This window comes from Schistocerca serialis, chromosome 4, assembly GCF_023864345.2.
Source record: "Schistocerca serialis cubense isolate TAMUIC-IGC-003099 chromosome 4, iqSchSeri2.2, whole genome shotgun sequence".
Classification (NCBI taxonomy): domain Eukaryota; kingdom Metazoa; phylum Arthropoda; class Insecta; order Orthoptera; family Acrididae; genus Schistocerca; species Schistocerca serialis.
The window spans coordinates 660,982,178-660,999,497 of NC_064641.1; the positions used below are offsets into that span (position 1 = coordinate 660,982,178).

A 17,320-nucleotide genomic window follows, 5' to 3' on the forward strand; every position below is an offset into this window, starting at 1 on the left:
GGGGCCCAGCATATGGAAGGAACGCTATACGTTTTATGTCTTCTTTCGGATGGCTTTTTTTTTTTCTTTTTCGGCTGGAGAGCTCCTCTTGTCTATGTACCCGAGTAGCCATTCTTGCGAATTTGCGTTGCGCTGGATGGTGGCAGCTATAGTCGGTTACGTACAGTTCTGCTTGTGTCTTTTTTCTATAGATAGAATGTCGCAGTGTGCGATCAGTTTTCTTCCTTATCAGGAATCAGGATATCGAGGAAAGGGAGCCATCCGTTTTCTTCTGCCTCCATGTTGAACTTTGCATTGTCGTGTATGCTATTAATGAGGTCAAGAATTTCCTGCAGGTTTTCTTCACCCTGTGGCCACACCAGGAATGTGTCGTCCACGTATCGGTAGAATGCCTTTGGTTTCAGACGCATGGTTTTGAGAGCCATTTCCTCGAAGTATTCCAGGTATAGGTTTGCGATGCCTGGCGCAAGGAGTGGGGATGGGGGTGGAGGGTTCCCATAGTAAACCTGTCTGACTGCTGGTGCAACTTTCCACCACACTAAAAGTAGGTGGTAGTGAGCGTATCGCGCAACAGTTCCACAGTGTCTTCGTCAAAGTGGCTCCCTAGAAAAGCCTAGCAGTCCTCTAGCAGTATCCATATGAAGAGAGAAGTGACTTCGAAACTGAGCACGTGATCACCCTTGACCAGATGTATCCTCTGAAGCAACTTCATAAACTCAGTTGAACTCTTGACATACGTGCTGTGACCCACGAGAATAGCTAAACACTTGGCCCAGTTGCTATAAAGTAACTGGGCCAAATGTTTAGCTATTCAGCATGGTGAATTTATCGTTTCCAATACTGGATGTAGTGGAACTTCCTTTTTGCGTATCTGTGGAAGGCCATATAACCGTAGTGGTATCAGTGCTCTAGGATAAAACCTTTTGACCGTATCCTTGTCCATTCCTGAGTTGTTTAGGACTGATCTGGACTTCCTAGTCATAGATGGTGTAGGATCCTTTCCTACTGGCTTGTAAGCTGGGTCTTGTAATAGCATGTCAACTGTCTTCTCGAAGGTCACATATCGCTCTGTGTTATGCCGAGAAGACGCTAGTTTTCGGCATGTTTGCCTTGTAAAGGGCCCTGCAGGTCTCTCTTCTCACTTCTTCGGCGGTATCAGAGAGCAGCCCCAGAATGGCTAGCTCGATGCTGCTGATGATCTCCCGTTTGCTTAATGTGTTTGGAACCGGTGCCAAATTTATTCCTTTTGACAGCACGGATGTTGTGGCCTCGTAAAGCTGCTTTCCAGTCAAACTGATGATGGTCCTCGAGTCCTTGGTGTTGATTTTCTGTGTACCTCCGGAAGTCGGGGCAACTTGTTACTTTGTTTCAAAATAGCTTTGCGCTTGCAGAGTCCACAGGATGCGAAGGTTTTTCTATCCACCCACTCCCACGTACAGGACGAGAGTGGATAACAGTCGTTGGTGGAATGCGAATAGAGTACGTCCAATTTTGTCTAGTTCAAGTCTCGCGATGCGAATGTGCTCCCATACCAGGGCCAAACTAGCACACTGTAAAATCCGTTAGTCCTCGTCGTGTGGGTAGCGTGCCGCAGGTGAGCAAACCGCGGCATAATGTCGTTGTCCCGACAATGCTGTACGAAAGCCGGTCTGTTAAGCACATTTGCTTTCTTAATTCGAAGTTTCTGCAGCATCTAGAAGATACGGTGGATCTCCTCCCCGTAGATGTCTGCTACATGCGAATGTAAGCTTTCACGGTGAATACAGTTTTCAGTTGACTCGAAGATTTTGTAATTTTCTTTTTTAGACGCAAACAGGCTTTGGTAGGAAATAATGTAATTGATAAATTACCTATACATGTACTAATTTATTACATGCCATGAAAGAAAAGCACAGTCTGGCGCAAAGTGGTACATCTGAGCATCACAAATTACTTTTGTTCTCTTATCTTTAGATTTTATAATGCAGTACCTGCATTTCTCCCTAGTGCCACTGTCTTTCATGACATGTTTATCTGCTTTCACTAGCTGGACATCAGCTGGCAGACTAGAAAAGTGGACACCGAACCGCTTTTTTTTCGGATGAATACATATGAATCAGTTGTGTTGTTAATCTAGACGAAAGGTCAGCTGTTTTCTCTTTTGCCGTTCTACCGGTATTTTATACAAGACGTATCAGTTGATAATAGCCAAATCAACAACAATCCATGCTACAATTTTACAGATCGTCTGCTTATCATGTAACGTTCCCGTAGCATAGCGAACTTCACGGCTCCGCCCATTGTGTTGTTGTAATGGCATACTACTTCAGGACAAGATAGATTTATATTAGAGCCGTCTTTAATTTTTATTTCAGTAAATTTGACGTATTTTGGGTCGTTGTAAGTAGACATCACACAGACTGCTTTTTTTTTGTCCTACCTCTTCAAAGTAGTTATACCACACCGTACTGCAAACAGAAACTCTCCACGTTTGTAATCACCTTTTATGTATGCTAATATTTATGACAATCCTCTCCTCTTACATTTCCACAACTGTAAAGAATTCAGTTTGTCAATCCTTTCATCTTCTATAATAAAAGAGTTATCGAATACAATGCTTCTGTCCGTGTAAAGCAAATGATTCACACAGCTCCAGCACTGCTCGCTTACACGTCTTGTAATTCTTGAAGTCTTATATTGGGTTGCTGGATTTACCGGTGTACACTGCAAAGTTTGAAATGAAACTGCTTTTAGGATATGCAAGACACCAGGTTTTGTAACCCTTTTTATGGGCTTCGTATACTATCTAAAATGTGTGCCCCTTGAGTGCCTACAGTAATTCGTCCATTGCCAGTATAGAAGATTGCTCATATTCTGCCAAACAGTTCTTGTTCAGTGACGCAATAAGTGGTCCAGTTTTACACATTTTATTACAATATGGACCAGTTTTTGGAGGAAAATTAACACTATTGCCATTGCAGTGCAGGTTCTGTATGTTTTTCTTGTACCTTGACAGTGTCATGATGATTGTAACTGAACTCACTTTCAGCATTGGGTCTGCACTACGGCAATTATCAGTTGCCAGTAGGTGAAGGATTCCAGTTGTTATGAGCATGCCTATGAATTATGCAGTTCAAGAACAGCTATTTTTTCCGTTTTACTTATACATATTATTTGGAGCAGTATATAATTTTTTTGGCAAACCTATGTGCTCCATAATATTTTTGCAAAAAGGTTTCTCAAACAATTCATTATCTGACACAGTGAAATCCACTTTAGATTTTGGCTTCTTAGACAGAATCATACTGTTTTCTAAGAATGATTTATCATTACCACAATCACTATCAAAGCCACTAACATCTTGAGAGCTGTGTTCAGCCTTTTCATCAGCTTTCTCATCAACGAAAATTTGAGGATAGACAGTTGTAAGTCTACTGCCAATATTATTTGTTATTTGTAAAATTTGTGATCTGCCAGCTGCCGTTGACAATTTTGACCTGATACGTGGCATACATATTCCAAATGTCTCTGAAGCTGTAGTATCGTCCTTTTCTAGATTATCAGCTTCAACTTCTGACTTCTCAAGTTCGTCTGCTAGTGAGAAAAGATAATCCAGGATCTCATTGTCTTGTAGTGTCTGGAAAATATACAAATTAACAATTTTCGGTTTCTTTTTCTTTCCTTGTACTGTGGAAACTTGCTTATTGTCAAATTTTGTGATTCTAGGTCAACTGGAAGGACCGTATAGGATTTGGTGAATGCGTTTGCGAGTATCAAAGCATGTGACATAAATGGTAGTATCTTTTGATTGCTTTGACTTAGAAACTTAAATTTTTTACATTGTCAAGGGACCGTAGACTTCAGTATGTGAGATACATTTCAACTTCCTACCTCCGCCCGTTTCTGAGATGAGTGTGTCGTTAACAGTCGGACAGAGAGTCAGGCAGTCTGGAGGACAGGTAGACGGACAACAAAGTGATATTATAAGGGTTCCATTTTTATCGACTGGAGTAAGGAACTGTAAAAATGATCCTTAAGTCAATAAGACGAATACTTGCTTACTTCAGACATCTTTTGGAAAGTGGGAACCTGTACAAAAAATTGAAATAGAGATAAACATTATTTCCGCCCTTTTTTCTGCTCACGAAAACCACACATTTCATGTTGTACCACCATACAGTGAGACCTTCAGAAGTGGTGGTCCAGATTGCTGTACACACCGGTGCCTCTAATACCCAGTAGCATGTAATCTTGCATTGATGCACGCCTATATTCATCGTGGCATACTATCCAGAAATTCATCAAGGCACTGTTGGTCCTGATTGTCCCACTCCTCAATGGGGATTCGGCGTAGATCCCTCAGAGTGGTTGGTGGGTCACGTCGTCCATAAACAGCTCTTTTCAGTCTATCCCAGGCAGTCTGAAAGACAGGTAGACGGGGTTCGTGTCGGGAGAACATGCAGCCACTCTAGTCGAGCGATGTCGCTATTCAGAAGGATGTCATTCAGAAGATGTGCACGATGGGGGCGCGAATTGTCGTCCACACAGACGAATGCCTCGCCAATATGCTGCCGACATGGATGCACTATCCGTCAGAGGATGGCATTCACGTTTCGCACGGCCGTTAGGCGCCTTCCATGACCACCTCCGGCGTACGTCGGCCCCACTTAATGTCACCCCAAAAGAGCAGGGAACCTCCACCTTGCTGCACTCGCTGGACAGTGTGTCTGAGGCGTTCGGCCTGACCGGGTTACCTCCAAACACGTCTCCGACGATTGTCAGGTCGAAGGGATAAGCAGCACTCATCAGTGAAGAGAGCTTGATGCCAATCCTGAGCGGTCTATTCGGCATGTTGTTGGGCACATCTGTACCGCGCTGCATGGTATCGTGGTTGCAAAGATGGACCTCGCCATGGACGTCGGGAGTGAAGTTGCGCATCATGTAGCCTATTGTACACAGTTTCAGTCGTAACACGGCGACCTGTGGCTACACGAAAAAAACTATTCAACATGGTGGCGTTGCTGTTAGGGTTCCTCCGAGCTGTAATCATAGGTAGCGGTCATCCACTGCAACAGTAGCCCTTGGGCGGCCTGAGTAAGGCAGTTCCTGTCTCTCTGTAATTTCTCCATGTCCGAACAACATCGCTTTGGTTCAGACGCCTGGACACTTCCCTTGTTGACAGTCCTTGGCACAAAGTAACAATGCAGACGCTATCGAACCGTGGCATTGACCGCCTAGGCATGGTTGAACTACAGAAAACACGAGCCGCGTACCTCCTTCATGGTGGAATGACTGGAACTGATCGGCTGTCGGACCCCCTCCGTCTTATAGGCGCTGCTCACGCTTGGTTGTTTAAATCTTTGGGCTGGTTTAGTGACATCTCCGAACAGCAAAGGGACTGTGTCTGTGGTACAATATCCAGAGTTAACGTCTATCTTCAGGAGTTCTGGGAACCGGGATCATGCAAAACTATTTTTGATGTGTGTATACGCGCCAGTCAATATGATCAGTCACGGCCTTCTCTATTGTTAGTATAAAGTTGTCCCGAATTTTTCTCAGGTCCAGTACAGTCGTCCTCACATGGGAGCACCACCCGAAAGGCGAATAACATTACGTCCCAGGGCTCAAATCGATGCTCAGAGTTAGTGGGACAATTTATGACCCATAACCCACGAAAGAGCTGAATCTCTTTAGCACAACCTCTAAGAAAGTACCGTTCAAAAACACAGTGCCTAATTGAAAAGCAGTCATCCGGTAATGTGAGGAGTATGTTATGCCTTTTCAGTGAGTTAAGATCAGTAATAACAAAAACTCTCAATCTCCAAGTCATAATTTACGTGATATGTGCAATCGCCTGAACCCATTAAAAAATAAAGTGTGCACTCACCGTTACATGCAGGCACGTAGCACTATGATTGTGAACACAGGCCAGCGACGCCTACATCTGCAGGTCTACTCTGCAATTCACACTTACGTGCTTGCTAGAGACTATGCGAGAGGGTAAAAGGAGGAACGTTTTTTCTTTTTTTTTCCGGTTGTTCCCGACTACATTCGGGAAAGGCAGTATTTCCTGGAGGAAGACTCATGAATCGGATAATTTGTTGGTGGGAACAAGTACAGTCAATCTCTGAATTTGTGCATTTTCCTGATTGGAATGTTCTCTGCAGGCAGTGAGGTCGCAAGCCAATCCTCGTGACCTGATTCTCACGCCAGCACTGAAAAGTATCCTGTTTTGAATTTAGCTTGTAATTTCTGGATTTCCTTGTCCGTATCATGCTAATTTATTATCCAAAAATTAGCTGAAATTTTTGGAAACATACATAGAAAATTATAAACTACCTTCTAAAATGATCCTTTGCCTTGGATCCTCATCTGAATTGACATCAAATTGTGACAGTGGACTCTCCATTACGTAATAGCCGAGGAGAGAAATAGGGCATTAACCACATTATATTCCCCTGTCAGCAGCGGAAACACACAGTGCCCATCCTATGCGGTTATTTGCCGATTTGAGGTACAGGAGACCTCAAAGCATCATAACCCTTCTATCTACGGCCGATGTCCAGGTCGTCAAATTACTATTGAACTTCCTTGCTTCAGACAGTATGGAAATATTACAGTACATGACTCAGTCAAACAACGATATAAACGCACTGTGTTGACCTGTACATGAATGTGGAGTGCAAAATTGAGAGGTGCGATCTGCGTGTAAGAGAGAGATACTGTGTGTGTATGGTTGGGTTGGGACTATATACATGGAAATTGGTGTGGTCGTGGGATGAAAATTTACAAATATATATTCTAATCAATAATAAGCTGTGTGACTGTCAAATCAAAGTCGAATAAGAAGTGGGCAACACAGTTTTCACAAATTTTTTACCTTATCTGTGGAAGCAAAATGCTGCACAGTGCTTCCACAACATTTAATAGTTGTTGAACGCATGAAAGTAGCTGACCACGGACTTATGTGTCATTAATGAGCTTCTTGAAAGCGTGATTACCACTCGCGCACTCTTAGAAACCACAAAACCATTAAGTACCCTAATTTAACCAAAGATATTCTTGCCTCAATACAAATGTATCGGGTCACTGATGCCTTTGTCCTATTACTACACTATACGGGAAAGATGACGGAAATGTTTCAATTTGCGAATGACACTTTGTCTCTTAAACTCAGAAACAGCATAAAGCCTTTAAAATCGTCAGGACTATACCTTGTATCACTTCGTATTGGTCACGAATTTAAGTAACTCTGCCACACTAATAGTTCGATGCCATGTTTGGTTAATTAACTACGTTATTTTACTTATCAATCTCAAACAATTAATTCCTACTTTTCCATTCTCTCTACGTTACCATTATTAATGATTTTTCTGTAAGTTAATGTTCATATGATATCAACACCACACTGTACATCACTTCCACAAATTGCACTTTATTATAAATACATTATCAGGGTCAGCGATAGATACGTACTGAAATTTAAAAAACGTATTCATTATACTTTCTTTTATCTCTCTTCGTTTCAGAAAGAGCACATAAAGCAAACGTCAATGAGGGCATCGAGAACACAGCATTTGACGAAGGTGTAACGCAAATAGCGGACAGACAAACGACGCAAAAAGGTCACTGGAAAGCCATCGTACCCTAGGCTGCGTTAACCGGTCACTGAAACTCTACGGTACGTATATTCACATTAATTCTAATTATAGCTTCTTAACCTAAGCAGATCACTTGTATATACTATGTGATCAAAAGTATCCGGACACCCCCAGAAACATACTATTTGATAATAGGTGCATTGTGCTGCCACCTATTGCCCGGTAGTCCATATCAGCGACACCAGTAATCATTAGACATCGTGAGAGAGCAGAATGGGGCGCTTGATTGTGACTACTTCTAACATTTTGATATAATTTCCACTTTGTTCTACAAGATATACTTATCCGACTAATCAGCCACCCGGGCTGCCTATTACTGCTAGTACCCCGTTTAGAACGTTCTAATGGAAAGCAACTGTCAAAGAGCATGAGAAATGTGTTAAGGAAAGCATTGTATTAATCATCTATGTTATTGGCACTATAAACATCCTGCCACTCTTGTTCCTTGACAAGGTTTAAAAAACTCTCTATTGTTGTTGGATTAACTTTCCTACATAGTTTGTAATTAAATGAAACACTGGTTTGAGTACAAAAGCCTTTTAGTGTTAAAATTTTTGTATCATGGTCTGAAAGGCCATTAACGCTCTTACTAACAGAATGCCCATCTAGTAATGAAGAATGAGTAAAAATATTGTCTATGACTGTGCTACTGTTCCCCTGCACCCTAGTTGTAAAACACACAGTCTGCCTCAGAGCACATGAATTTAGGAGATCTACCAACATACTTCTTCTCACACCATCATATAGAAAATTAATATTGAAGTCACCACACAAAACTAATTTCTGGCACTTCCTAAGAAGTGAATCAAGAACCCTCTCTAGCTTGAGTAGAAATGCTCTTAAGTTGGAGTTAGAGGACCTATAAACAACAACAATTAGAAGTTTAGTTAGACTAAATTCAACTGCCCGTTCACAACACGTCTATGGACTCAAATGGAATACTGTTTTTTATGTGCATAGCCACTCCCCCACCCCACAAGGAACTCCTTGAGAAACAGCCAGCTAATCTGTATCCTGGTAAAGGAAGCCTCTGAATTGTCAAATTATTTAAGTTGTGCTCTGATATACCAATAATTTCAGAGTCAACATCTATAAGCAGTTCACTAACTTTATCACTAATACCTCTTATATTTTGATGAAATATGCTAATTCCTTCTCTACTTGGAAACATTGCATTCTCGAAAGGTGAGCCCTTAGTTAGAGGGACTTCGTTTAAGCAGGTACACCTATCAACTGACATCAGTCTAAAAAAGGTGCAGCTCTAACACTAACTACTATAGGAATTTTTCCATGAGTGTCCCCACCACCACCACCACCACCACCACCCACTACACTGTCACCTATAAGCTTAGCCAGCCTCCCCTTCCCAAACCTACCGAGGTGCACGCCATGCCTAGTGAAACCTGATCTACTGATAGACCCAACTGGCACCACTGAGATGTGACCCGTGCCCTCTGCCATCAGCGCCCTCCCCAGCCCCATTCTAACATGCCTGACAGCCGCATTAAGGTGAGGCCAATCATGACGCTGAAACAGTTGCACGAAATGCACATTAGCGTCACCAGTTTGAGTAGCTATCTTCACCAGGTCACCACCTACATCATATTCCCCGCGCCTATCAAGACTGTTCCCTGCTACACCCACTATCACTACCTGGTCGTGAAATTCCTACATAACTCCCCTATGCTGTCAGTCACTCGAGCCAACCCTGCCCTAGGCTTCACAATGCTGGTGACATGGTACTCATTCCCCAACACTTCCTGCAACTGCTGGACCACACCTCTACCTTGAGAACTACCTAGAGCAGCAGAACCTTCTTCTTTCTGTTAGATTTTGCAACTAACCTAGGCCTCCTAATTGTTGAGGACTGCTGCATGTTCCCTACATCTACAGCTACACGAGACTCCTCTCCACTGACCTCTGACAGCTGGTCAAATCTATTGCATATACGCAAAGTAAAACTGTCTGAATACCACCTCTTCCTAGCTGCCTTCTTGCCAACTGCCAGTTCCCGTTCCCCACCACCCTTCACCCTCCTCAACCTATGTAGTTCCACCTTTGCGCGTTGTAACTGCACCTGAAGGGCACAGATCTTACGCTCCTGCTCCTCTATCAACTTATTTCTACTACAGATTCTGCACTCCCAGGAGAGGAACTCACTAAAATGACCACTGGCTTCCCCACTGCATTCCCCCCAATGAATATACACTCCTGGAAATGGAAAAAAGAACACATTGACACCGTTGTGTCAGACCCACCATACTTGCTCCGGACACTGCGAGAGGGCTGTACAAGCAATGATCACACGCACGGCACAGCGGACACACCAGGAACCGCGGTGTTGGCCGTCGAATGGCGCTAGCTGCACAGCATTTGTGCACCGCCGCCGTCAGTGTCAGCCAGTTTGCCGTGGCATACGGAGCTCCATTGCAGTCTTTAACACTGGTAGCATGCCGCGACAGCGTGGACGTGAACCGTATGTGCAGTTGACGGACTATGAGCGAGGGCATATAGTGGGGATGCGGGAGGCCGGGTGGACGTACCGCCGAATTGCTCAACACGTGGGGCGTGAGGTCTCCACAGTACATCGATGTTGTCGTCAGTGGTCGGCGGAAGGTGCACGTGCCCGTCGACCTGGGACCGGACCGCAGCGACGCACGGATGCACGCCAAGACCGTAGGATCCTACGCAGTGCCGTAGGGGACCGCACCGCCACTTCCCAGCAAATTAGGGACACTGTTGCTCCTGGGGTATCGGGGAGGACCATTCGCAACCGTCTCCATGAAGCTGGGCTACGGTCCCGCACACCGTTAGGCCGTCTTCCGCTCACGCCCCAACATCGTGCTGCCCGCCTCCAGTGGTGTCGCGACAGGCGTGAATGGAGGGACGAATGGAGACGTGTCGTCTTCAGCGATGAGAGCCGCTTCTGCCTTGGTGCCAATGATGGTCGTATGCGTGTTTGGCGCCGTGCAGGTGAGCGCCACAATCAGGACTGCATACGACCGAGGCACACAGGGCCAACACCCGGCATTATGGTGTGGGGAGCGATCTCCTACACTGGCCGTACACCACTGGTGATCATCGAGGGGACACTGAATAGTGCACGGTACATCCAAACCGTCATCGAACCCATCGTTCTACCATTCCTAGACCGGCAAGGGAACTTGCTGTTCCAACAGGACAATGCACGTCCGCATGTATCCCGTGCCACCCAACGTGCTCTAGAAGGTGTAAGTCAACTACCCTGGCCAGCAAGATCTCCGGATCTGTCCCCCATTGAGCATGTTTGGGACTGGATGAAGCGTCGTCTCACGCGGTCTGCACGTCCAGCACGAACGCTGGTCCAACTGAGGCGCCAGGTGGAAATGGCATGGCAAGCCGTTCAACAGGACTACATCCAGCATCTCTACGATCGTCTCCATGGGAGAATAGCAGCCTGCATTGCTGCGAAAGGTGGATATACACTGTACTAGTGCCGACATTGTGCATGCTCTGTTGCCTGTGTCTATGTGCCTGTGGTTCTGTCAGTGTGATCATGTGATGTATCTGACCCCAGGAATGTGTCAATAAAGTTTCCCCTTCCTGGGACAATGAATTCACGGTGTTCTTATTTCAATTTCCAGGAGTGTACTTTGAACAAATACCACACCCTAACCTGCTACTCATAAATCTACTACAGAGCCCCCACTTCACACTCATGGTAAAATTTTACAGTTAGTGAGAAAACTATACATTACCGAAGTTCAGCTACACCAATAGAACTATTTGTAGAACTAACAATAATGGTCTCGAAATTCTCTACCTACTAAGAAAGCAACTACTTGTATTAATACTACTACACCACAGCTAATACCAATACCAATACAAAACTTCACAAAATTATTAGCTAAAACCAAAAAATTTAACCTGCCACTGGAACACTAAACGAAGTTAAAACACTGAATGAAAATTTTACTGAAGTAATTCACTAGAAACAATAATAAACGTCAGTTGACTACTAAAGCACGAAATTTATTAAACGACTTCAACGCACAGAAAACTCTAAAAAACACAGCGAGCGAACGTTTTCAAAAGTTTATTAAATCCTTATTTCGCCACAAACGGCAAGAAAGACCGCTGAAAACTATTAAATTTAATAACTACATAACAGTGCGCAAATAAGTTTGTCAGTACTTCAATTTATAAACGCTACAGCTGCAGTGCACGCCGCAAAATGCAAACACACTACTGCATCATGATACACTGCATGTACTATGAAAGTTAGGCGGAAGGTGAGAAAATGGATTTCGTGGTCGAGCGGCTGCTCATAAGTCACACATCACACCGGTAAATGCCAAACTACCCCTCGCTTGGTGTAAGGAGCAAAAACATTGGGCGATTGAACAGTGGAAAAATGATGTATGGAGTGACGAATCACGGTACACTATGTGGCTATGCGATAGCAGGTTTTGGGTATGGCGACTGCCTGCTGAACGTCATCTGCCAGCGTGTGTAGTGCCAACAGTAAAACTCGGAGGCGATGGTGTTACAGTGTGGTCGTGTTTTTAATGGAGGGCGCTTGCACCCCTTGTTGTTTTGCTTGACATTATCACAGCACATACCTACACTGATGTTTTAAGCACATTCTTGCTTCCCACTATTGAAGAGCAATTCGGAGATGGCGATTGCATCTTTCAACACGATCGAGCACCTGTTTATAATGCACGGTCTGTGGTGGTCACACGACACCAACATCCCTGTAATGGGCTGGCCTGCACAGAGTTCTGCTCTGAATCATATAAACACTTTTGGCATGTTTTGGAACGCCGATTTCGTGCCAGGCCTTATCGACCGGCATCGATACCTCTCCTCAGTGCAGCAGCAGCAGCACTCCGTTAAGAATGGGCTGCCATTCTCAAAGACACCTTCCTGTACCTGATTGAACGTATGCCTGCGAGAGTGGAAGCTGTCATCAAGTTTAAGGGTGGGCCAACGCCATACTGAATTCCAGCATTACCGATGGAGGGCGCCACGAACTTGTAAGTCAGTTTCAGCCAGGTGTCCGGATACTTTTGATGGCTTAGTGTATGCCGTTCCATAAATACCTATTCCCAGACCAGTTTGACAACATTTTTCTACACGAATGACTTTTCATTTGGCGCCCCTCTTTTTCCTTGTACACTTCCACCCGTGTCAGTTTTCGCTAATAATTGTAGTACGAGACATCTTGCAGTTGAACACCTCTAGTGCCCCTCTCAGCACGGCATCCAATTGGCCGCTGCTAATTGTGACACGTCTTGTAGAGAAATCTTCTAGTTGTGGCACATCTGGCGCCTCTTATAGCTGTGGGTGTTAAACAGGTGCTGCCTAATCTTGTCTTTCGTGCTGCAAACTGATCTAGTGGGATTTCTACTTCTGCTAATCTGTACCAAAGACAAGTTCAGCCACGTTACTCGCAAACAGCTGCACCCATTTGTACCTGCTATTACAGAAGCTTAGCTTCGGTATTAATAACTGACGGTGCATGTGTTGTATCTCTACGTTACGTCACCACCGCTCTTGGCGCGGTTCATGAATCTTGTCACAGATGACACCACATGACTAACGACCAGTTTAAACTTCACGTATTTCAGTGTGTATCAGTCTAGTGGTTCTCATCGTGGATGTTATTTCATTTCCAGAGGTGGCGTTTGAACGAAAAGGACGCAGTGAGTGAGAATCGAGTTGGGGGGGGGGGGGGGGGGAGGGGATGGGGGGAGGAGAGGGTGAGGAGCCATGTGTTCAGCGTTTACTTTAGTTACTAACAGACAAAATGGTACGTGAATTTAATTTCCTAAATACTGGTACAATAATACGTATCCAATATCATAGACTAAGCCGATATTTAGATTTCCCGTTAGTTTATGAATGAGGTCAGATCAAGGAAAGACACATAAATACGAAAAAAGTTTTAGAAACAAATTTGTAAGGATTAATATTCCATCATCCATAAGCTGTTACGTGAGCAAACATGCTGTATGAAAGTCAGTAGCGGTCTCGAAGTGGATGAGCTCAAACTCATTGTTCTGACTATGGATTTCTCTAACCGGCTCGGCACAGACTACCCATGTGGCATTTGTTATGGTATCTGTGACTTAACTTCTAATTATTCAGCTGGTTGTAATACCTCTTTAATGATTTTTACAATGAATATTAGAAAAGTATGTTCATCACATGAAATATACGATTTTCTTTTAAAAATTAATTTTGAAAAATGTCAGTGATTAGTCAAAACATTTTTTTAACATTAGAATATTTAGTTACTTTATATAAAGTTATTATGTGTAAGGACCATCCCATGTTTTCACCAATCCTTACAGCAGTACTTTCAACACAATAGGACCTGTGTAAAAGATAAACTTTGAGTGCGCCGGTCATCTCTCCAAGGAAGAAAGGGAGCGTTGAGATGAAAAAGTTGAGAACCACTGATCTGATCTACCGCTTAGTTTTTCACTCGTCGTATGAGGTAGGCTTAAACCGCGCTAACGTGGCGTCGTTCTACACCTATGTCTATACTCCACAAGTGACCTGAGTGGTATAGCTATCGTTTCTCCCATTTCTTGTTCTGCTAATGAATGATGCTTTAACTGATCAAAAGTACAATGGCACCTTTTAGTGGAGATTAATATGGGTTGAGTTCACCTTTCGTCTTTATGACAGCTTGAACTGAACGGTATGTCTGCGGAGGAAAGGTAGCCCATCCTTCTTCAGAATGCGAAACCAGAGAAGATAGTGATGTTGGGCAATGGAGCCAAAACGACATTCCAAGCCTTTCCCAAAGGTGTTCCCTTAGTTTCAGGGTAGGACTACGGCCAGGCTAGATATTTCAAGAAAGCTATTGCACACAAACGGTGAAAACACGGAAAACTTCCCAAATGTATATTCAGTCTAGGCATCGATGTCTCACAGGCAAATACGCCTTACAATTTTTAACTTTTCGCGTACTGTCAAGTTGTTTTTAAGGGCTTCGACGGCCCTAACAAGGCGTATGTTTCTCCACTGAATATCTAAACCGCACATACGCTCATCTGGCAATTTTCTTTGTTGCAGCACCAATGTGGTCGACGCAGCTATGCTACATCGTCGTTGTTGCAGACAACACCAACTCTGTGGTCGTCAATAACGGAAAGAAAATGCGTACAACAGCCGGTATGCCGAGGGTCCCTTTCTGAGCACCACGCAATCACCTTGGCCAGGACAGCTGCAATTACTATCAAGGCGAGCCATAACAACTATTCTCGTCCTCAACAAGGAACGAACAGCGTGGATGGAAAGATTCTGCAAACAACTTTCTTCATTAGTTGTCTGCAGAATTATGATCTGAGCATCACGAAGAACACGAGTTCATTCATTGTATTCACAAATTTAAATCTAAGTTCATTCTGAAATACATGACTTCTACATCATCAAAAGAATTGCTGTCTCAATTTATAAGTTTCTGCCTTATTAAAATATGTCGCTATTCTTCGCTGCAGTCATTCTTCACTAAGAGTAGTAGTAACATAGATTTTTCCATTGCAAAGAGGCGACTTAAACTTACCAAGAAGCTGGCAATACTGGATATCCACTAACTGATTGTTGTGCGTTTACCATCTCTCGTACACAGAATTTTGGTTAAGTGCACCACAAGGTCCGTGCATCCTAAGTTTCGCAGCATATTCGTATAATTTACTATATGTTCGAATATCTGGAATCTCTGCACATACGACTTTATCAATATCAAAAATGTCAACTATTTAATCGATTTCACATAAAGTGATTAAAATATGGGCACGTGGCAACCTTCTTTTTGAAAATCAGTTGTGTGAATTACTTTACCAAAAACATGTTTTGTTCTTTTAATTTAGCCTTGAATACCAGCACAATAATATATGGATCGAGATTTGCAGATTCATGTGGATGAACGTTGTTAATAATTTCAGACCAGTTAGGATTTCAAACCGTTGTAACAAATAATGAAGGATTCCTGAAATGTTGAACAATGGACATCGTATCTCAATAATTGCGATAAAATTTCCTGGGAGGCCATTAAATGAAGAAGATACTCGTAAAATAACTCTTCTTAAAGTATTTTCCAGCATGGTTTGGGTTTAGTGGTAAATTTTGTCACGTAAGTTAATATGGATTTCTGAACTTAGAACAGACCTGCCTTATGAAATAGAGCATTTTATTTTCAGTACGCAGATACATAACAACAACCCACTGCAAAAATTATTTTTGTGAATGACGTAAAAGGCTGAAACTATCTCTATTTGAAAGTCGATGGCGTGCATTGCAACATTGTAACTTTATTTCTAGGCTGTGTTGCAGTGGTCTTATTTGGTGTATTATGGAACAAATCTGCATGCCACCCGGGATCTACGTTAGGAAATAACAATGGATATGGTAATGAGTCCATTGAGGAATCTAAAACCGAGATGTTTTTGATTGTGTCAGTGTTTCTAAAAAGATCGCACCGTTTTCCTCTCTCGCCATCAACTGCGGTAAAAATAGTGGTCCCATCTGTTTGAATTGCATCATTGTAACGGCAGAGATCTAAATTTTTATTATCAGCACCAACTATACAGTTTCTTTTTTTCCAGTTTCCACTCTTGCACAATAATCTTTCATCGCAGTTAACAAACACACAAAAAATTAGTGCTTCCTAATTCAGTAGCAGTTTCATACATTACATTATCAGTATAGCACAACACAACTGATCTGATCTGATAGTTCATCAGTCTATAGCAGACACACTGTCATTGTCATAACAATATAGTTGTGTATAGCATAGTAAACAACCATACATAGAAGTCATTGGACCTGACCTATAATAAAAAGCGTAGTGATCTTAAAGTGATACTTCCACATATAGCTGTGTCTGAAATTTTGGGCTCAGAACTGACCACAGCAAATGCTGCACTGTAGCGATGAATATCATTGCAATAAGTCTTTGATTTCTCTTGAATGCCTGGATCATTTGAAGTGCGTCCTTGATGAAGTGTGCTGAAAAATAAATTTTGTGTTAACGCCAGCAATTTAACTTTTCCCTTAAGAGAATACAATGTGAAAGCCATTACATTACGTACAGTAACCTCTGATGCGAAATATTTTGCATTACAAAATCTGCACTGTAAATTCATTAGACAGAAGCTGCAACTGTCAAATTTGTATGGAATAACCTTCAGTGCACATTTAAATGCATCGTTCATAAAAAAGGTGCATTGTCATTATGAATGACCACATTCCTATGATTTTCGCTCCGTAGAAATTGTTTCTGTCTAGCTCTGAGTCCTTGACACTTTCAGTCCGACCCGTTAGTTCTCCTTCTAGGCATAGCCTAAAACAAATATAGTGTCCGCCCTCTTTTAGGCCCCTTTCACACGGAGGCCGTGCATCCAGCTGCAGAGAGCTGAAGCGATTCGAGTTACATTGTACCTTATGCGTCTTTTCACACGAGAGACTCAGAGCTTCGACCTCGTCTCACTGAGCCACAGTGTAGCTTCTCAAGTGAATCGCCTGCTCGCTTTACACAGACCCTTAAGGGAGTTTTCACACGGGATACAGTGATGCGCTCGTCGCCGTCCGTGCCCAGTTTCGGGACACATTGTTGACTCAGCGGCTCTATTGTTTCTGACCATTGACCAGAGAAGATCACTGGTAAAGGTCTGCGTGAGTGTATA

The 17,320-nt window shown here is 43.2% G+C and overlaps 1 protein-coding gene across 3 annotated transcripts in view; it reads left to right on the forward strand.

Annotated features, from left to right (window-relative positions):
- LOC126475529 (sialin-like) overlaps positions 1–15,073 on the forward strand; it is a 93,119-nt gene extending 78,046 nt beyond the window's left edge. For all 3 annotated transcript variants that reach the window (XM_050103466.1, XM_050103465.1, XM_050103467.1), the window contains 2 exons: positions 7,509–7,660; positions 14,709–15,073. In XM_050103466.1, the coding sequence (XP_049959423.1) occupies positions 7,509–7,630 (122 nt within the window). In that variant the 3' untranslated portion in view covers positions 7,631–7,660; positions 14,709–15,073. The remainder of the gene's footprint in view (positions 1–7,508; positions 7,661–14,708) is intronic.
- Positions 15,074–17,320: the final 2,247 nt, after the last annotated feature.